The sequence below is a fragment of the Rutilus rutilus genome, assembly GCF_951802725.1.
Source record: "Rutilus rutilus genome assembly, chromosome: 25".
Classification (NCBI taxonomy): Eukaryota; Metazoa; Chordata; class Actinopteri; order Cypriniformes; family Leuciscidae; genus Rutilus; species Rutilus rutilus.
Window position 1 is genome coordinate 26,000,394 of NC_140229.1, and position 22,906 is coordinate 26,023,299.

General features: G+C 37.9%; 1 protein-coding gene across 2 annotated transcripts in view; it reads left to right on the forward strand.

Moving 5' to 3' along the window:
• Window positions 1-22,906, forward strand: part of cdc42se2 (CDC42 small effector 2) — a 37,437-nt gene that overhangs the window by 7,437 nt on the left and 7,094 nt on the right. Inside the window, exons 1-2 of one of the 2 annotated variants that reach the window (XM_084400942.1) lie at window positions 12,864-13,040; window positions 17,816-18,044. In XM_084400942.1, coding sequence (XP_084257068.1) covers window positions 17,991-18,044 — 54 coding nt within the window. In that variant the 5' untranslated portion in view covers window positions 12,864-13,040; window positions 17,816-17,990. Of the gene's footprint in view, window positions 1-12,863; window positions 13,041-17,815; window positions 18,045-22,906 lie in introns of those variants that run through there. The other variant, XM_084400941.1, reaches the window with a different exon arrangement.

Below are 22,906 nucleotides of genomic sequence, written 5' to 3' on the forward strand. Positions count from 1 at the left end.
GAATGCAGACACGATGCTGGATTGCCTTTACATTACACTGAGATCCGATCACAATGCGTCCTCGACTACCTCCGAACCTGCACACGCTGATCGGATAACATTCCCACCAGAAGCGCGTTTACACTTGTCTTTTCAATGTGTATGAGGACAACACCTGGAGACAGGTCGCATGTTAATGCCAAGTGTAAACGCAGCCAGAAACACCAGCGATTTCAAACCATGTTTTTGAGACTGTCTTTGGCTGAAAGCTGCTGTGAGTGAGTGGAGGCGGGGCTCATTTGCATAATCATAGACCCGCGTATACTAAATGAGACAAAGGTGTAGAGTTACATTCAAGCTATTTTAAGTCATGAAGATTTTTTTTTAAAGGAAAAAATGTTTCATTTAAATATGTAATTTTAGTGATCAAAGGTGACTTTTAAGGGATACAATTATTGACTACAGGAGGACTTCAAGAGTTACAGCAAAGATCTTGTAGAGGTGAGGGAAGGAGGCTTTTGAACAGTGTTTTTATGCTTTTCTTTTTGCCTACATCTGCAACAAGTGGAGCTCTGATATCTCGGACAGCTTCAGGCTTAAGTTGCATGAAGTGTTGCATCTGTTATTATTTGGATCTTGATTGTACTAGCAGGATTTAGTTGATAAATGCCCACAGCTTGGATTAAATCCACAGGCAAATCCTATCAGAACTTTTGTGAACCCAAGAGCTGTTAGCAAATTAGTAATTGAATTGGTGAGTGGAAAGTTGTACCCACTGGTTAGTAGTATAAGTAACCCCAAAATGTATATGATGTCATTATTTACTTACCCCATGATGTGCCAAATTTGTATGATTGGATTTTTTTTTATTAATTTTTTTAAAGAACATTTTCATATGTTCATATGTCATATAAAACCCCCCCAAATTTGTCAAATTCTCTCTTTTTGTGTTCTAGAAAAAATCAGAGCATAAAGGTTGATAGAATGAGATGAGGGTGAATGAATAAAAGCAAGCTTCTGTAAGAGCGTATTACTGTTTTGCAAACTAGTTCATCATATGATCCAAGTGCAAATCAAATAATCTTTATTTGGTGCTAAGCACAGAAATCTGGTCAAATACTCATTGAGCGAGAGATTGCACCATTGTTATTCAGGGACAAAACAAGAGTGTATTCTAGGATTGTTTTAATACCAAGACTGTGAAAGTGCATTTTTTTTACGCTCAAACCATTGCATTTTTTTACGAGTGTGTTCCAGGTTGCTGTTAAGCTGTGTGTTTGTAGTCAACACTGCAGAATGCTCAGGAACGTCCTAATCTAATCTAGCCTCCATATGTTTCTCTTTAAGAGATCCTCCCATGCTTAAGACCTTTCGTCTGTGCGATGGTCAGAAATTCCTTACATAATTGTACCTTGGCACTTGTCCCTGAGAGTTTGTGGCATTTCAGCTTTAATTCAGTTTTGGCCTTTGCTGAACAACCAAACGTACATTAGTTCATGTTAACTAGAGTATCTAACCGGGTGTTTGATGGAAACAATATTAAAGAGTGTAGAATATTTGATGTTTTTATTCCAGGGCAAGCATCACATCGAAGTATTAAACTTGCAACACAGGCTCAGTGGAAAAATGTGTTTGCAACGTGTTTGCAAAATTCCCCAAAACGTTCAAAACTTCAGTTTCCCACTGAAATGAACACCAAGTTTATTCTTTTTCACACAAATTATGATTACAGGGGAAGATTATCATTAATAAAGGCTTGTTTTCATGCAGTTTCTTGCACAATACTATGTTATGAGCTCAGAACACTTTTATCATAGTGCATGATTTGTAAACTAATAAATTTTGACATTTGCATCACACAGTCAGTTCCATATGCATGACGTTTCTAACGATGTACGACCTGGTACAGCATTGTAATGCGGAGCGCTTCAGAACGCGTCACATTAAAAGAGCTCAAAGCTCACTCGTAGAAGCAGCTAGAAGGACGTTGTTGCTTCAGCAAATGTGTTTATCTCTGGTACGTTATTTTCAAATGCGATTGAGCATTAACCTTTTAGCATCACTCAACGTGCATTTAATTTAAGAACTCGATACGTGCAACAACCAGTGCAATAAAATGTTGCCAGATTCACATTCATCTGTTTTGGATTAAACTTAACACACTTTATAGCATCACTGGACATTTGACTTTGAAAGTGTCATAAAATGTGCAAGAAGCAACGTAATATCATGTTGCCCAAATGTCGCCACAAGCACGTTTTTTCCAATGAACCTGAGTTAAAAACGTTGGTGGTAACTCGTCCCATTTGTTCAATGAACATCAGAAAATCTCTCGAAACACGCAGCTTGTTGAGAAGGTGTGTTATTACTATTCTAAGCAATTGAACTGCAGGTTAATGATAACAAATACAGGATCTGTGTTAAAGGACCTGAGACTTATCTAGGCACTGAAATATCATAGACACTCTTTTCACTTCAGTAAATAATCACAAGGCAGCACGTGAGAAACCATTCAGAACACCCTCACACTGCATATCATCACACTGAAAACCACTGCGTCTCAGCAACTGCAAAAACGGCTCCTCCAACCACATGATCAACTCGCTGTGTGAAGACGGCATCACGCAATGCCAAATGTAGGAACTATGGTAGACTTAAGTGGATGTGAGCTGAACCAGAAGTCTTTTTCCATATCAGTCAACTCTGTTTTCAGAAACTCTGTTTTCAGTCACTCACAGTGCAGAGACCCACACTAGTCACCAATCAAATGAGTTATGACTTTACAGGATTTTTCCAATTTGCTGTATGTGCGTTGTCTGATTTTCTTGATGTACAATGTGTCACTTAGTCATTATGTTGAAGAAATGGTGAAAATAACATTTCAAAAATGATACTGAACTCACATTAAAGAGCTTTAAAAGGTTTTGGAAAGACACGAGGGTGAGTATATGATAACACAATAACTGGTGTTTTCATATACAGGCGGCAGGGTTGTGTTATTACATTTTTATTTTACAAAGTCTTTAAATTTAACGTTTTTAGGCCTTATTTAGAGAGATTCATGGACCTATATGGAACTTTAATTAATTAATCAATCAAAAAGGACCCAATTTTTAAATCTGTCAGTGTGTGACATGGGTAGAGGTGATAATCTTTGATTTAATGTGACTTGGAGAGTCACAATGTGTCCATCATGTTTCTTAAATTTTCAGCGACAGCGTAGCGGAGCAAAGCCTGGGGGGGGGGGGGGGGGTAACGACGCTCGTCACCAAATTCTGTGAAAAGATTTCTTATGAAAGCCACACTAAAGAAATGCCTACTTTGAGATGCCAATAGAAACCTAGTAAGGGAGTATATGACCTATAGTGTCAGGAGCAGCTCAGTGTCTTTAGCTCAGATGAATAAGAGTGACTGAAACCCTGTCATTGTCAATCAGTGTACTTCCTGTTTTCTGTGGCTGTGCACAGGAATTATCAGCTTTCAAGCATGTGATGCATGTGCGTTCTTCAATTGTGAGTTTATGATGCAAAATGTGGATTGATTGTTGTTTTTATGTTGTAAAACAAAGCTTGTTGGGTTTTTGCTCGTAGATTTTTGCAGTGCTTGACACCACCATGTTTTACAATAACCAGAAATATTGATAATTCATTTAAAATTGAAATTGTGATTTTTTTGTTTCCCAGAATAATTTGAAAGTGATGCATTTTTTCTTTACATTGATACATTGTGATTCTTTTTGAGTGAATTATTTTTAATTTTTAATTGATGTATTATTTATTATAAATTTTTATTAGTAGTATTGTTCATCATTATTGTTTACTACACATCAAATAATGAAGAACCAAGTCATCAAAATAAGTGCATATGGCCCAATGACGTGACGTGCAATTTTGATGTCCAAACCCCTTTATGAAGTCAAAATAAGGAAATGTTTAATAAAAAGCACATTTATTGAATCAATTGATCTCTGTTTATCAAATGATATAAACATATATTGAGGGTATTACAAAGTGTAAGAATTATTAGACATTATAGTCACATAATGTCATACCGGATAACTGTCCGGACCTTAGAGTGACATACAAAAAAGCCAAACAAACTGTAAAAAATCGAATAAACCCTAACATCTCCTCCACAGGCATTATTGTATGAGTCTTGACAACAATATATTTAAATATTACAAAGAATATGACATCCAGTTAATTGTTATGCTTTGGAGCATTCTGTCCCAAAACTGGCTGTCAGCCAATGTCATACGGGATAACAAGCAAACTGGAGCAATTTTATTGTGAATTTTATTTTGACACGATGTGAGACAGCATGTTACACAATCAGGAAGACCCTGATGGACCCCCAAACAATGGTGAAAGGTAAGTATGTCTTTCATAAAATGTGTTTAACTCACCCTTTTTCTTCACTAGCACACTATGTAGTAAAATCCTGTGTCATATGGGATAACGCTAAAATAACATATATAATGTGGATTTTATGTAAATATGTTTATTTAGCATGAATTTACATATTTGGAAGTTGAAGGTAAAGGTTGCAGATTTCTATAGGTAGCCAAAAATACTGCCTGATAAAGATTTAAACTGAGTTTTGTCATACCGGATAACAATTTTGTCATATAGGATAACAGTTACTTTCTGTTTGACAATATATTATTATATAGTTTTCAGCTTTAATTTGTATAATTTCCATTAAAATTGTGATATTAACATATCATTAACATTGTTTAGTTAAATATTAGCAAATTATATAATTCATATTAATATTCAATTACAATTACACTTAATTATTGTCCAACCTGTCATATTGGGGAATCAGCCCCTTTAAGTCTATAAAAATGTAGTGTTCATTTAATGAAACTAATTAAATTTAGTGATTCAAGGTACTTCAACCCATTAATAAGATTTTTCTTTATAAATATGTTGTTCAATTACATGCTTTTGTAAATTTGTTGTTCAAATAAATGATGTTCAGTGAAATGAGTGAAGGTCGCCTACTTTAACCCTTTACATTATTTATGAATATTGATGTAGAGTGACTATGATCATCAATAAAATGATTCACGGTACTTTTCAGTACTAAATTAAACCTAATGTTGAAAAGTTGTGCTGTTCTGATATTCATAAACATGAAAAAAATGTTTAAATGTATTTGTATACTTGCCAAATCTGGGAAGAAACCACACTGAGTTTGTGTGTAACAGTTTACACACTGAAAACCACATCTGTATTTCTTTACAGTGGAGCCTAATTAATTTCCTTGGAAAAACATTGCATAACATAAACATTAATTATTTATGAACATTATTAAGTGTTGTAAAAATGACAATTCATGTGTTAACTTATATGGTGTCATACCGAGTAACAACTTAAGTCAGGCGGGATAACGCTGTTTTTTCCCATTGAAATGAATTATTTCACTTCATGGAGTTGAGGAAACAATAATAACATGATACCAAGTCCTGTAAAACATTTTCAGACATTTCGCATTTTAAATCACATTGCAGTGTTAAAATGTGGGTAAAGAACTTGAACAAGTAGGGTCACGTTTAAAGAAATCACAATATAATGAGAAAAAATTGTTGTGCAAAACATTTTTTTCTGTGCTCCAAATATTGTTTACTGCATCACTTTATATATTCATTAAGTATTATTGATTTGAAAAGTTTTAATATCGTAATATTTAGAAAATGCATTAACGTTATCCCGTATGACATTTTGACTGGTGTCGTCACATGATTCTCAGTTAAACCGCTTAAAATACATTGTTTAAAATTGAGATTTTAGTAATAAGTAAAAAACACCCCCATAAAGATAATAACTACTTTGATGTGCAGTTTTAACCTTTTTGAATTTTTTATCAGTTGAAAACCTTATTTGTCACTGGCCCATATCCTAAAACTGCCATTTCTTTGTGGTCAGATTCTGTACTGGACAAAAGTGAAGTGAAGCATGCTAAAGGTTGAAGCTGATCACAGTTTCAGTCTGTCTCATGATGATCTCTTGTGCATTTCACATAATGTCAATCATTATCCAATTATGACATTATGATGCTTTGCAATGCATTTAATTGTAATGTATTATGTTGTGTGTCATATCATAAGGAATTTGCTGATGCCAAGCTGTAGTGTGAGTCTGAGATTAGCTCATCGAAGTTGATTTAAGATGTTAATATAATGATACACTAATAACAGCACTTTTCTGAGGACATTTTAGGTATGATTCCTAAAAAATAACAAGCTACTTCCCTGATTGCCCTGGAGGGTATTATGGTTATGAAGAATCTGAGTTATTCCTTCACAAGCCAAAAATGGCAAGTAGGGCCAACAAGGCAGACAGTAATGGCTTTATTAAGCAACTGGTCAATAGTCAGTAGTATCTGGGTCATTGCCTTAAGAAGAGTTGAGACATTGATGTTTGCCTTCGCTGGCCGTAATGGTAGTATAAGGCGAGCATTGTTACCTCTTTCTTTGCAAAAGGAAATTAACCCTCTAGCATTGGTGCCATGCAAAGATATCCTGCTAGACTTGGTGACATTTGTGGTAAAACACATCCTTTCATGCGTGCTGCAAGGTGTAGCATGCTGCATCAGATATCTCAAGTCACACTGAACCTGAAGTTGCACTGAGCTGTCTTAAAGAAAACAAAAAATATTCTGGGTCAGATAGTAGATCACCAACTTTTTTATTGTGTATATATATATATAATTTTTTTCTTCTCATTTTATGAAAGTCAATAGGGACCAGCATCTGTTTCGTTGCCCACATTCTTCAAAATATCTTCTTTTGTGTTCAACAGAAGACATAACTTTACAGACTTAGACAACTTGAAAGTGAGTAAATGATTATAGAATTTTCATTTTTGGGCGAACCATCCCTTTAATGAATATGGCAATGTTAATGCATTTGGTCTTGGCAGACTAGATCTGCTATGCTGCTGTTGATTATTGCTGCTATGTATGGACTTGTTACTGCTAATAGATACTCAGACACGCTGCTGTGAGCATGTAAGTTATGCTGCTGGATAAATAGACATACATCAATCCCATAGCAAATCTGAGCAGGTGGAGCTGGGGGAGGTAGAGGGTCTCAGGGGAACTATGATAGTGCGGTGCAGGACTAGCCTACAGCAAACACTGAATCAGACTGTTTAAATGTTGAACAAGCCTCTTATTGGTTGCATGATCAGCAGTGGCCAATCAGCTTGTGCCATCATAATGATGTGATTGCCGATTGCATGTAAAGAACCATTAGCCTGCATCCTCTAGAGTTTCATGCCTGTTTAATTAGCATTATCATGCCATTATCTGCCGCAGGGATTTTAAGGGGGAAGCAGTGGTCTGTTATGCATGCAAATAATGGAAACATCATGGCATCATGCATATATTAATGATTGTAAATCTCCTCTGTCTGGGGGAATTGAAATAATAGATCCGATGTTTGTTTTGAAAGGTTTTGTAAAGCTTAAAGTGAACCAGCTATCGTCTACAGAGGCCGGTGACTATTGAGTCTTGTGATCTGGATCACAAAAGGAGGACTTGTCTACTGGATACTGAGGAAAATGCATGATGTCATTAGAATGAGCCCCCGGCACAGTGGAGAGAAGAAGTTGTAAATATTTCAGCATCTTTATTATGAAATCTGGGGTTACGATCGGCTGATGGGTGGCTGTTGCTTGATACAATGCAAAAATAGCTAGTAGATGATGTAATGGGCATTAGTTTGTAAACAACAGGGTTGTTATGTGTAAATAAGAGAGATATACAAAATGTGCAGAGCTGTGGGTCCTCATGACCAGAGTTGAGAACCACTGATAGACTCATCTGCAACCTTCAGTTCAGAACAATCTCTCTCCTCTACATGGAAACCAAGATCTTCTTAGCGCTGGCTGAAAGAAGGACCTCATAACATGACTGAAAGTGGGTTTCATGACATCTTTATCCAGTAAATTGGAATCTCAGGATGCTTGACCAATTCACTAATGTTTCCAGCTAATTCAGCCACTAAATAAATGCAACAAAGCAGTGTCTGCTCATTATGGTGGACAAATCAATTCAACAGGATCCTATGATTTCTGGAGCAATGGACTACTGAGTAAACCCTGCTCTTGGAGGACCAATGTCCTGCAGAGCTTTTCTCCAGCCTGCCCCAACACACTTGTCTGGAGGTTTCTAGTGATCCTGAAAACCTTGATTAGCTGGTTCGGGTGTGTTGAACAGGGTTGAAGTTAAAGGGGTGGTAAAACACCTTTTTTCGAAGGCTTGATTGTGTTTTTGGGGTGCACTGTAACATGTGTTCATGCTTCGTTTATAAAAATTCGCATTATTTTTCACATATTTAACCATTATTCTACACTGCTCTGTTCTTCCTTGTAAAAACGGTCGGATGATTTCCGGGTTCTATGAAGCCAAAATACGCAATGGGCTCAGATTGGTTAGCTGGCCCAGTGTGTTGTGATTCGCTAACCGCCAAGTGCACGTTGTTCGGAAACGTCACGCCCCTTATCCTTACGGGTAGTTTGTGCTTCAGTAAACAACGGCGTCAATATTGCCATACCAATTTGAGCCCGAATCAGACCCAGAGAATGTTAGTGGAGAGGATCGAACAGAACCTGTTCAAGAACGGCTGTTAAAGGACGTTTCAGAAAGGTATGTTTTTTAAGACTGCAGATCGCTATATGACACTGTTACTTCTGTATATTTAGAACGATTGTAGCTAAATATCTGTCGCCAGAACTATTAATCCAATACGAACACTAAACATTGGTTTTACAACAGTCGCCAAATCAAACACAAAACCATGTTTAGCATGCCTGTAGATAAACAATACATAAAAGCTATAATCAAAGAATAATTTACACTGATCACATAAACGACAACAACCACGAACATTCCAAGTTCGCTGCGCTGGTGATATTAAACAGAAGTTTGTATGTGTTTGTCGGATAAGTATGAATTAGCATTTAACAAACTGGTTTGTGGAGCCAAACAGCGTTGTCCTTCATTTACTTCCTTGCTACAACGTACAATTAACAATACGAACTATTACTGGAAAACACATCAACGAAAAAAATCATACTTACAGGTTGTGGCTCGTAAACATCAGCTTCTGTTTTTAAAGTTGGAACTGCTCGATCTTTCAGGACTAGCCGTTGTGCGAATCCTTCATCGGAGGAGGGGTTCATGTAAATATTGGGCTTAGTGATGTCAGCAAGCCCGCAGGAATGTGGTGTAGTCCCTACCGGCCGTTTTCTGTAGTTCTTAGAAATGGATTTCTTTAAAAGCAAATATCTCCCTTTGCTTTAAACTTTGAACGTTGTAACTTTGCAGATGTTGTTTATGCTCAAACAGCAACATTACACACTAACTAAAGTTAGAAAAAAGTGAAATTGTGTTTTACCACCCCTTTAAACTCTGCAGGATAGTAGCCCTCCAGGAGCAGGATTGGATACCCTTGAACTACTGTAACTACCTTAAACCATGTGAAGGCAAGATGAGTCTTGCAATTCTGGCCCTCAAGCTCCACTTTCCTGTAGAGTTTATCTCTACCCCTAATCAAACACTGGCTAACCACGGGCTGCATCATCGCATACTTCCCTACTGTGTATAGGCAAAAAACAGTATGTAACAAAAGAAGTATGTCCAAATTCAGAGGACTCATAAAAGAGTTGGCAAAAAGTACCCGGATGACCTACTACTACCCGTTGTGATTCTGAAGTGTGCATATGATGGACACTTAACTATCCCATGAGACCATGGGAAAGAATTTGTGAATGACAGTGAAGTGACGTAACTGACGCTGGTAGGTCACATGATAAGGACAACATGGTGAATGCAGTACGTCTGGATTACATTCTTAATACACACACTCATATTATATAGAACATACTTTTTAGCAGTCGTGAAGAGAGTATGTGATTTTGGACGCAGACAAAGTCTTGAGGATTATTTGAAAGCTATAGGCAGGTGAATTTGATCAAGGTTGGAGAGTTGGGAAACTCTCGAGGGCCAGAGTTGCCCAACCCTGGTCTTGAGGGTTCAAGATGATACCACAGAATGAGCCACGATTAAGTTCAATACAAAAAAAATACACAATATCGAGGATTCAAGATAAAGTAAGTTCCATTTCCAAGTCTGTTGAGGTCATTCCATCAACCGAAAAGATTCCTGTAAAATGCCTTTACCTCCAGCCATAATCAAATACACCTGAGCCAGCTAATCAAGAAACCTTTAGGCAGGTGCGTTGAAGCAGGAAGAGCTAAACTCTGCTGGACGTTGGTCCTGTAGGAGCAGGTTTGGACACCACCTGGTTTAGGGTCAAACCATTTCCAACTAAAGGAAAAGCAGATAGGAAGGACAGGAGAGCCATTACCTAAGCTACCCAAGGTGGAAGGACTGAGGGCAACCTGTAGAGCTAAATTCCCAGCTCCTGGACAAAGTGGGACATTCCCAAGAGGAAGATAATGTTGGCCAGCCTCAGGAGACCTTCTGTATCTGCTTGTTTGTCTTGCTACATAGACAAACCATCTGTGACATCATTCAACATCTGAATTAATCTGACCTTGATTGGAAAGTTACTTTTAAATACTCTTACTTGTTATATACTCTGAACTTCAAACTACAGCTTGATTGTTTTTTGTTGTTTATATTTTATCAGAATATAAATGGACCAAGATGTTTGGTGTGAGCCGCATCATTGCAGTCACATTAATTTTGAGTGAGTCAAATATTGAAGGGTACATAACACTCAGTTTCTGCCAATCTCATGGGAATCTTGAGTACCTATAGAGTAGTATTGCTATTGCATCCGGTTCCGACTCATGACCGGGATCTTTTATAACTGGGACCGCTCCATCTTTCAGTTTCAATCAATCTGCAAATCCAGCATCGAACTGGGCCTTGTTTATAAAACATTTGTCACCGAAATGTCGGGAACAAACAAACACACTTGCACAACTCTGTTGCTGCCCCGGAAAAACAAACTGCCTCCACTGTTCCCTTAACTCTGGGTTTTTTGGGAAGCTGAGCAAGGTTATCTTTCCCTCACAACCAAAAACTCACTTCTTTGGTGACATTGTTGATTTCATGGTCTAAAAACAAAATGTTAAATCTTTCAACGACGAAGCACATTGATGGGTGTTGCTCTTGCTCTCGCTCTGGTTGCGCGCGCTCTTCCGGGAGAAGTGCCCATACAAGGAATTCTGCCCTTTATGATGTCATACAGGGCCTTACTTGAAAAAAACTTTCCGAAACTTATACGAAGCCTGAAGGAGTGTATTTGACACATAAATACGGCGTCATACTGTACGTCCAACTCGTTTTTTGAAACTTTGGTTATGTTTAGCATGAGAATCCAACTCTTTAACAGTGTAAACAAGTCAGAATGCATGAAATGGCATTAGACATCCCCTGTAAGAAATGAAAAGAGTGATAATTTCTTGCCAGTTTTACAAAGTCTCTGAGAAAAAGCTGAACAAAAACTGAAATTGAGACAGTTATAAAACTGAAACTGCTTCTCTTATTGAGTAAGAGCAGGGAGCGAAACAACAAGGCAGCTTTTTATTTGGCAAATAAGAAGAAATTATGCCTGAATTGAGTGGAAGTAAAGAAAAGAGACTGCTCAGTCCACGTTTGGCAGCATTGGCAGAAAGGGCTGAAGCCCGTGCAGATGGCCAGTGTTTTTGTGGGCCTGTATAATCAACACTGTACTGCCATAGAGCAGTACAATTTCATGGACTACATACACTGTAAAATAAAACAGTTGTTCTGAGTAACACGTGTTAGTTAGCTTTACTTAATGTCTTAAATTAATTGTAAAAATCTAGTAATCTTTACTATTCACATTCTATGCCTTGTTTACTCCAACCCAAGTTAAGATTAATTGATTGGTATGAGGCCCATTTTGCCAAGCAAAAAAAAAAACCTCTCATTTTCTCTCATTTCCTCCACTTCTACAGTTATCTTTCTCTAGTTGCATTCACTCATTTCCCAAAGTCATCTGGAATGTTGAATTGTCAATACAAGTGAAAATTTTGAGAGAACATCACATAAGCTGACTTCATAAATTGATGCTGATTTTCCTAAAAAAAAATTGTTTGAACTCACCATTATGGTGATTAGTGTTCCCTTTGTTTGGGAACTTGAAACTTCATTCATATTATTGTAATTCTCTTACTATTGATGTATCAATGCAACAAGAAATCACAATTATTTGGTTTCGAAGTAAGGGAAGTAATAAATAGGTTGTTTTTACATATACACCCACTCTCTGTGTGTACATGCAGCCTGTGTATGTGTAGACCTCCCCACACAATACACATGCACACACACTACTTACTACTAACCAGCAGCTTCTGTGGCAACAAATCCAAGGATGAAGGAATTGAAAAGCAGCACTCAACAAGCGAAGCAATTGTCCCATGCAGTGCTTTGGTTAATGAGCTTGGAAAAGGGCAGCTGGGTTTTCCCTTACTGAAAAAAAGCTTTATATTTCCTCTTCTCTAATCAGCCATTTTTGCTGAGTTGCAATTGCTCATGTTATATCCATCTCATGTTTGGTTCATGCCAATATTCCAACACTGGCACTTATGAGTCTAAACTGTTCTCTGGAATGTAATTCTAGGAGACGAAGGCAAGTCATAATTCTCTTATGTGATACAGGGAACAGGATTATGGATTGTTGGGGTTTTCGTCACTAGTTTTCTTGTAAGCCAGTGCATTCAGAGTGTCTCCACTCTGGTATTGCTTACGTAAGCTGCATATAGTGGGTGGATGGTGCTTACATAAAAGCCTCCGCGACAGAAGGACGGTTGGGATGGGGAGTCGGGGGCGGAGCTTATACCTTAGGAGCGTGCACGATCCCTGGTGGGGGGGGAGTCAGTGATGCAGTGAATGAATGCCTCTTGCCCGCTGATCCGTAACTGAGTGAGGGACAAAGGCCTCCTGGAGAGGGAGCGCAGTCGGGATCTCACAGCTCCTTAGCCTTGCTCACACCGGAGGAGGATATACGCGACTCGCCTCTCCTCTCAGTTCATCAATGGAGTGAGCTGAGGATGGTGAGTGTTAAACGCTTTACTCAAGGTTCTGATTCTTTAGTTTCCATGGAAATAGTTGCAGTTGTGTGTGATTTATGTGACCAGTTCATGAAGTCACTTGTGCAAGACAGAATGATGTGGTTTAGTAAAATCTGTCTAATGAGACTGGCGTGAAGCGTTGCCGATCTTGATGATGATGGTGCTCTGATGTATTTGCCGGGGTTATAAAATGCATTCACTTGGTTTCTTGCAAACTGGGGAAGGTGGTACGGCCGTTATACGTTAAATGGCCTGAGATGAATCATTTTATATCATAGTAACAGTACATGCACTACTGTTCAAAAGTTTGCAGTTGGTGAGATTGTTTTAGTGTTTTTGAAAGGAGTCTCTTATGCTCACTAAGAGAGTTTTAATGAGTACAGTATAATTACTGAAAATGGTTGTGCTGCTCAATATGTTTGTGTATAACGGAACGTTTTTTGATGAATATAACGTTCAAAAGAACAGCATTTATTTGTAATAGAAATCTTGACATAGAGGCTTGACTTTTGAGGCATTCTTGCTGAATTTTGAATGGTAGTGAATTTTTATATAGTTATTTTACTGGAAATTCAATAAAAATGTATTATGTATATGTTATGTATATTATGTATTATATAGTATTAATATACTAATATAATATATTAGTATATTATGTATTATAACCATATGGTAATCTCAATATTTGGAAAATCCAGTGAATGAAATTTCTGCATCTTCTCTTTCATTTTAATCTTGATGGCCACAAATCAAAAAATATATGAATACACATCCAATGATAAATTTAGCATCAGTGCAAAAACAGCTTAGCATTATGTAACCCTTGACTTGTGAATTTTGACTCACTCTAAATTCTGATTGATTGAGCTTTCAGAGCTGTGTAAATAACATGTAGCAGTCCTGTCTGCTGACAGCTGTTGGATGTGTTTACTATGGTATGCTATGGTATGGTTTGCTATGGTATAGTTTGGTATGGTATGGTTTGCTATGGTATAGTTTGATATGGTTTGGTATGGTATGGTTTGCTATGTTATAATTTGCTATGGTTTGCTATGGTATGGTTTGGTTTGGTATGGCATAGTTTGATATGGTTTGGTATGGTTTGGTATGGCTTGGTTTGCTATGGTATAGTTTAGTTTGCTATGGTATGGTATGGTATGGTATGGTTTGGCGGCTGACACATTTCTGCCATTGTGTGGTAGCCACCCTGGGAACAGGTCTTCCTCTGACCCCTCACACAGAGGGCTTTCTTGCGCTGACAGTCTCTTTCAATGGGCCTGCCTCTCTTTGTGGCTCACCACTAATGGAGAGTTTTCTGTGTGCATCCCATTCTGTCATCCTGCCTGGGAAATGGAATTCTTCCCTGGAAACCTTCAGCCTTTCCTACAGGAGGAAATGGAGATGCTTTTGCGGTAGTTTCATGTACTGTTTGCTCAATAATAATGCGATCCCTCCTTCACATGGTAGAGTTCACATTTATTAGCTGACTTGTTAAAACGGTGTCGTGTTAGCGGCCCCTAAGTTAATAACTAATGATCGTTGCGACGGAAGTGAATCAATCAAACTAACTTTAGCTGGACAATAACTTTATTCTAGAGCTGCTGTAAAGCCAAAACACTTTACTTTAATTTCCTATTATCACTGTAAAGCTGCTTTGGAACAATCTACATGGTTAAAAGCGCTATATAAATGAAGATGACTTGACTTGGTTGAGCTCAAGGTGTCTTTTTTCTGCAGAAAGAGTTAATCAGAATTGGAGTTGTGTTTGTTTTAGCCCATGTCTTTTAGCTTGGAGGTAATCTGTTCCCAAAAGGTTGACTAAATTAACTTGAGTCACTTTAACTGAAGCAAACATACGTTTAAAATTGAATCATCTTCTTCCAAGAAAACATTTCTAATGTGTCTGTAAACTTGATTTAGTTCAAGGCAGCATGTGGCGGATATAGATCAGTTTGAAATCACATCCTGTCAACTTTTAGATCTTTACTTCATTAATCCAAGATGAATGGAGACTGCAGAGAAAGCAGACACTGTCACATCAATAAAGGAATGAAAGTGTATTGAAATACGCAGATAATTTTAGCAACGGAAGATGCTGCACAGAGACCAGCTCTGTTCCAAGGTTCATTTCCATACACATTTTGGCTCATATACTTGAGCACTAAGTGTTCTCGGCACCGGATGTGCCAGCATGTGTCCACCACCTTGCCATGTGTCCACCAATCACATGAATAGCACACTTTTAAACAAAAGTATAAAGCACGCATTACCAGCATTTTGGTGTTCTATCCAAACAATTAATCTGGAGGACACTTTTGCTGGATGAGAAGCAGAACATTAATATGTCTAAAGACTCCAATGTTCAACAGTTATCATTTTTTATAGAAATTACAACACTTAGCCTAATTCTTCCACCAAGTATTATTGTCACAATCATGTTCTGTTTAGTTTCTATGTCAGTTATGGTTCAGTGTTTGTTACCATGGTTTCTGATTAGTGCACATGTTCCCTGTTAATGCTCATTCCCAGTGTATTTAAGCCCTCAGTTTCCTCAGTTCGGTGTTCTGCTTCGTCAGTGTTAAAGTGTGTAGTGTTTAATGTTCCGTGTGTGTATATTAAAAGTGTGTAGCATCTGTCAGGAGTTAGTAATCAATGAAGTAACGACACAGGAGTAGCGAATTTATTTACCCACTCATTTCCGTTCTCACACACATTACGTCAACACACAACTAAGCGTCTTTATTGTTCATTCTGCGTCACACATCTCATCTTTGTAGATTACTACAGCACGCAACACACGACAGTTATAATAATCTGATCACAGAAGCTAAAATATGTGTAGAGTTGAGTTTAGGAACGTGGCCTGTGCTGTGAGGCAGATTAATGACCGCAGACGTGGACTCTGGACACTAATGACTGCAACACACCACCAGCTGAGGTTCCCAGCCCACACGGCCCTCTTTCCTTCAGGTGTGGCTGTGCAACTGTTAGCTTCAGCTTTAATTCATCATCTAGAGCAAGCCGCTTACAGTCCCACAGGACACGCTGTCCTTCATTATCCAGAAGGTCTAAAGCCACTAATTTCAGATTTTCAGAGTTTTCTCTGGCAATGTCTGGTTGTGATCAGGATTATATTGTGAGTTGGAATTTGGCTACACTTTCAGCAAAATGAACAAAGATACATATTCCATACTATATTTTTCATCGAAACATTAAAATGTTTGGAAATCATTATTTACTCAACCTCATGTTGTTTTCTTCAGTCTTCAGACATTAAGCCTTTTCAGGAAAGTAAGCAGGAAAGAATATCAAATGTCCGTTGTGTATTGGAGAGGTACAAATACATATTTATACATAGTGTACAACTTTGCGTGATTCAAGAGAATACTGCACACACACAAATAAAGAGCAATTCGTTCCTGCCACATATTTATTGTTTCTATTCAAGTCATGTTTCTCCATGAGAGACTATACTTCCCTTCTGTGCAAAAACAACCACAAACCTTTCTTCCCTGTTGTCTGTCGACATGCTGTCAAGAATCAGCTCTTTGGCCTTGTTACACAGTTATTTTGTCCCCTCTTCTGTTGGCATCTGCTTTGGCTTGGGAAAGCGGTCCGGATTTACATAAATAAGTTTTTAAAAGGTTAATGCAATCATCCCCAACCCTCATGAATAATAATTGTGTAAATCAGGGCTTCCCAAACCGTACCCCTGAGATTTTAAATGAACAGTTCAATAGTTTAATGACATATCCGCGTGTTCACACTTGTGTCGGTTACTTGATCTCGGTTAATGGTCACATGACGTGCAAGTACACAGATAAAACATCTAATCTTGTTTTAGCTAGTGTTTTATTTGGATTGTTTTTAATAAAAAAATTATATATATGCTGCAGGACTTTCATCCAGACATAAAAACAAAGACTCTACTTTTAAGGATGTTCACTCGTGTGTTCACCCTTTACAAGAACCAACTAACACTACAAGTACCAATATTTATGAAGACAAATATTATTTGCTTTCAAACATTCAAACCCTCAAACTTTTATTTTAGCAGAATACTGGGAAGATGCTGTAAAAGTCTGTCCACAAAAATGTTAGCAATTATGCAAATGTGAATGCAGCATTTAAGGCCCCGATATACTCGTATGTATTCACGTAGCACTTTATACAACATTGCTTTGAAGCATGAAGCTTTAAATGCCGCTTTCAATTATAATTAGAACTGTTCATGTTTTTACTCTCGTCCGACCTCGAGGGACTCGAAGATTTCCTACATCACAGAGGGCGGAGCCTCAGAGCCACACCCACCTATTACATCATCGGCACGGACCAATGGCACTTCGAAGGTGTTTAACAGCCAGAGCGAACTTTCCCAGAACGTTTCGCTTTGTCAAGCTGTTACGAACGCCAAACAAACGTCCTTTTGGCCTGATTTTGTTCAAATTACATCACACTAGTTCATTGTTGTGTATATCGGGGCCTTTACCCTGAACAAGCCACTCTGAAAACATGCTCTTATGAGCTGCACGCGTGAACAAGAGCACAACTTCGCTCTGAAACACCTGACACAACAGACTATGTACTTCAGTTAAGCCACTACTTTTGATTTGATAATCCCCATTTGATAAGATCTATTGCTATTTCAGTTTTATTTCAATTAATTGTGCAGCCCCATTTGTTTATGTGAATGTCATGTTAACATGAGCAAATGGCGCGACGGTGTAAATGATCTGGCAGATGCTTGTGTCCCGCAGGTGTGAGTGTTTGCGAGGTGGCCTGAGTCGTGTGGATCTTCTGCTCCCCTGTCCCTGACCCTGAAGAACTCCTCCATCACCTCAGACTGGACCTCTGAGGCGTGGGACACGGTCCAGGACCCCAGAGCCCCTCCGGCCCACGGGCACAGCGGCACTTTAGCACCGTCTGCCAGTCATGAGTGAATTCTGGTTGTGCTTCAACTGCTGTATCGCCGAGCAGCCGCAGCCGGTAAGAGGAACAGGCATCACCTCCAGCCTCCAAAACACACAATCCAGGAACAAATCATTCTGTTTTCTGTAATCACCTGTTAATCCCAGTTCATGTTCCCCTGTCGAGCCCAGTTACCAGTTCTCTCGCTTTTTTATTATCCTTCAAGTGCACTTATAATGTTAGTCAAGGTTTCTTCCACTATAAACATTCATATTGTTCTTTTTAATGACCATTTTCGGTCCCACTTTATATTAGGTTTCTTTAACTGGGTTGTGATAAGGTTAGGGTTAGCCGTAGGTTTTAGTTTGGGGAACACTGTGTAATTGCATGCAGTTATTTAAAGGAAAGTACAATGTAACAACATGTATGCAAACGATAAGTATTTTGTATCAAATGTTCTGTGTAAGTACTTAAAGGAACACTCCACCGTTTTTTGAAATAGGGCTTATTCACTTTCTTTCCTACATTTAGATAGGTGGGCAAATGCATTTTTGTCTCAGTGCATGCATTGTTTTAGTTTGACAGGGTCGGCGCTAGCTTAGCTTAGCATAATGAATGGAATCCTTTGTTGCCAGCTAGCATGTCCTGAGTAAAAGTGATATAAAAAAAAAAAAAAACCCACCTAATTACTTCTTGTGGCCTGCGTATTCACAACAAGTACAAATAGCGATGCAGATTAACACTAGGTGATTTCCTAGGCAGATATTGACTTATATATTAAGGACTATATTAGGGGGAAGCACAGGCGAAGCACTGCTACTTGGGCGTGATATCTCTGCGCCCAAGTAGCAGTGCTTTGCCTGTGCTTCCCCCTAATATAGTCCCAAGTCAATATCTGCATAGGAAATCACCTAGTGTTAATCTGCATCGCTATTTGTACTTGTTGTGAATACGCAGGCCACAAGAAGTAATTAGGTGGGTTTTTTTTTTTTTTTATATCACTTTTACTCAGGACATGCTAGCTGGCAACAAAGGATTCCATTCATTATGCTAAGCTAAGCTAGCGCCGACCCTGTCAAACTAAAACAATGCATGCACTGAGACAAAAATGCATTTGCCCACCGATCTAAATGTAGGAAAGAAGGTGAATAAGCCCTGTTTCAAAAAACGGTGGAGTGTTTCTTTAAAGATACCTAATATAAAGTGGGTCCCTATTTCCTTTCTCTCTGGCCAAAATTAATTTTAAATATGCTAAAAATACATTACCAATCTTAAGTTTGGAATAATTAAGATATGTTTTTCAAAGAAGTCTTTTATTTAATCAAAAATACATTAAAAATAATAGTAATATTGTGAAATATTATTACAATTTAAAATACTGTTTTCTCTGTGATTACATATTGTAAACTGTAATTTATTCAAAGTTGAATTTTCAGCATCATTACTCCAGTCTTCAGTGTCATTCTCAAGGATCAAAACTTTTGAATTGTAATAATATTTCACAATATTACTGTTTTGACTGTATTTTTGATCAAATAAATGCAGCCTTGGTGAGAAGAGACTTCTTTCAAAACATAAAAATTTTTTTTAGACCATATTATATGTTGTGGCTATAATATGACCATTCCACTGTGGCTTAAGGAAAAAAAATCAAACTGAAAATATATATTTTGTTTAAATCTTTAAATGCTAAAATATGTTACAAAATGTACTTCAAGGGGCAAGAAAATATATTTACAATCTTAAAATAGATTTTCAGTAAATTCTAAATATTTTTAAAGATTAGTAGATGTTAGAAAACTTTTTTTTTATAATTAATTAATTACTTGTGCTTAATTGACCGTTCGCAAAGACCCGCCCCCTTTAGTTACTGTTGCTAAGTCCGACAAGCCACGCCTCTCTCACGCCACACCATGTTCTCACGCAGTGAAAAATACATGGCGGAGCAGAGAGGACACTGACAACACACTGACACACAGGACAGACCAGGGTACTTTTGATATGAAACAAAGTCTCACCTTTCAGATTTGGTAATTTTTTAAAGAAATTTAAACAATGAATAGCGTTTTGTGGCTCTTTAATGTGTCTGACAGATCGCTGAAGAGTTAAAGCTGCTCGTGAAACGATCATCTCTTTCTTCTAGTTCATTTATAGCATCAAATAAACATGAATGAACATCAGCAGGAATGTTGTTTTAACCGCAGAAAGACGTCAGTGCACACCGTTTTTCAAGTTCAAATCCTCCAACGTTAATCTACTAACTCTCCTGACTGCTTTGTCGGACAAAAATGGCGGATTCGGCGGATGGCGGATTATGATTGGTCAGATCGCCTGTCAATCAAACTCCCTGCAAAGTCAAGTGGTGTGATTTGTTTACAGTTATAGTTCCAGCTCCTGCTGGTGGAGTCATGTGTAGAGCTGTTTTGTTTCAGTAGACATTATGAGTAGAAAGGGAAGGAAAGTTTGCAGTTTGAACATGCTTCGTCTTCTTTAAGAGTAACAAGTCTCAAACCGAACTCTGCAGAAATACTCCTGTGTTCAAGTGCACCGTTGTAAAAGCACATATTTTAGCACTCGTCAGAAGTACGCTCCTCTACAAAGCATTGGGCTGCACGATATATCGAAATACCACAACAGCTTACGATAACTGAGATAACTTACAAAAAGTCCATGTTTTAGGTCGCTACAGACAGCAGAGAGTAGACTGGACACATGACTGTTACATAGTGTTACATGCTATTACATGTTATTATTAGGCGCAATAAGTGAAGTACTCGCATGCACTGAAAGCCGCCTCTCAGACAGTCGTGATCCCGAATTCAGTTCAGTTCTCTTCCACAGCTAAAATGGCTAAATACACACACAATTACGTCAAAATACCCGTCCTGGCGAGTATTCATGTAAACAGTTATGTTAGTTTCTACACGTCAGTTATGTCTTAAGTGGACATTAATATAACAGTATATTGGATCCATGCAGATCTTAAAGTGACAGCAGCCTAATAAACCTGCTGATGTCTGTGTGATTAATGTTCGTCAAACAACAAAAGACAAAGAGAAAATCACTCACCACTCTTGACTCTTGAAACATGTAAGTTGGTTAAATCATTTGTGACCCTGGACCACAAAACCAGTCACATGGGTTACAATTTTGAAATTGAGATTTATACATCAGATGAAAGCTGAATAAATAAGCTTTCCATTGATGTATTGTTTGTTAGGATAGGAAAATATTTGGCCGAGATACAACTATTTGTAAATCTGGAATCTGAGGGTGCAAAAAAACGAAACATTGAGAAAATCTCCTTTAAAGTTGTTCATTAATGTTGGCGATTGTGCCGCATTCACTCACAAAATACACCTTTTATATATTTATGGTAGGAAATTTACAAAATATCTCCATGGAACATGATCTTTACTTAATATCCTAATGTTTTTTGGCATAAATTAAATATATTTAAATATAATGTTAGTTTATTTTACACATTTAAAGCATGATCATATCGCATATCGAATATGGCATTATTTAAAGAGTTGTCGCATATCGCATTTCTTCAATATTGTGTGTGTGTGTGTGTGTGTGTGTGTTTGATGAGTCTCTTATCCTTGGCTTGAGTCTCAGCTCTATGTGGATGTGAATGTTTTTGCTCCTGCCATTTTTAATCATCATCACACACCCTGTGAGACGTCAGGTGTCGCAACACATTATGTCAGAATTTGTCTCTGCTCAGTTAATAAAGCAGACAAGATTTATAACAACAAAAACACAAAAACGTCCTGACGTCACATAACCAAAGCGTGAGGAAATCTAGTTTCACATTGTTGGCCTCGGTACAGTTTGTAAGACGGGTTTGCAGACGTTTTGGCATTTAGGTTTATTCGATTGATCCATAGCATGAGTTTATTGGTAATGCTTGTGTAGTCAGTTGTTTGAAGATCTGAACTAGTGAGCAAAAGTGAGCTACATATCGATTCTTTCGTTTTCTTAATGTAAGCATAAAAAAAAAAAGTTGTAAATGATTAATCGCTTGTGTTCGTCAAAAAGTTGATCAAACAAGACATTGATATGCATATCAACACCACGAACGTCCTGATTGAAGCCAGTGTTAATCATTCGCTGACGCCCCTCTTTGACCCTCTTCAGGAATGCGTGGATGTTGTTATTCAAGGCATTTGTATTGTTGCACGTCAATGAATAAAGGCTGACCAGCATGAAATGTAGTAAGGAGGGCAGTGTCAGTAAACGAAGGTCAATAAGAATCTACTGTAACTGGAAATGTAACCGTCTAAGGAGTCATTTTTAGTTTGGTGACGTGTTTTCTGAACTCTGAAACAGTCGATATGTTGAATTGAGTTCGGTTTGACTGAAGTTCTGTGTCGGTACAAGCTGAGAGATTTGCCACCTTTGCCCTTTTAAGACTAAAGCACACAAGGAATGTCTGAGACTTAAAAATTAATGAATGTCATTGTAGTAGATAAATTAACAAAGCCAATGGCATTTTTATATAAAATAGCACAAACACACTTTTCAAGCAACAAGAAATACACACACATAAAAGACGTTTTAGGTTTGAGATGATAAAACCGTTCTATAATGGTAGCCTGTAGTGCCTAGACATATGGTTATGCCCAAAATATGGTCTCTGACTTAGACCATCATCTGTTCTGGTTCAGACCGACTCCGAAGACCGGAGTAAATTAGTTCCTCCAAAAGAAGTTCCTAGAACTAAAATCGTTCCTATTTCCTGCAAACATGCCAAAAAACGGGTACTTCCGCCAATAGTTCAAGGAACTATGAGAAGGTTCCTCTGGTGCAAAAGCTTTAGGATGACCGTGGCACTTTTTCAAATGTAAAGGCCTGTATTATCATCAGATGGCTACATGGAAAAAACTTTAAACGCGTCTCTAATGCGTTTCGGCCCATGCCTTCCTCAGGGAGAG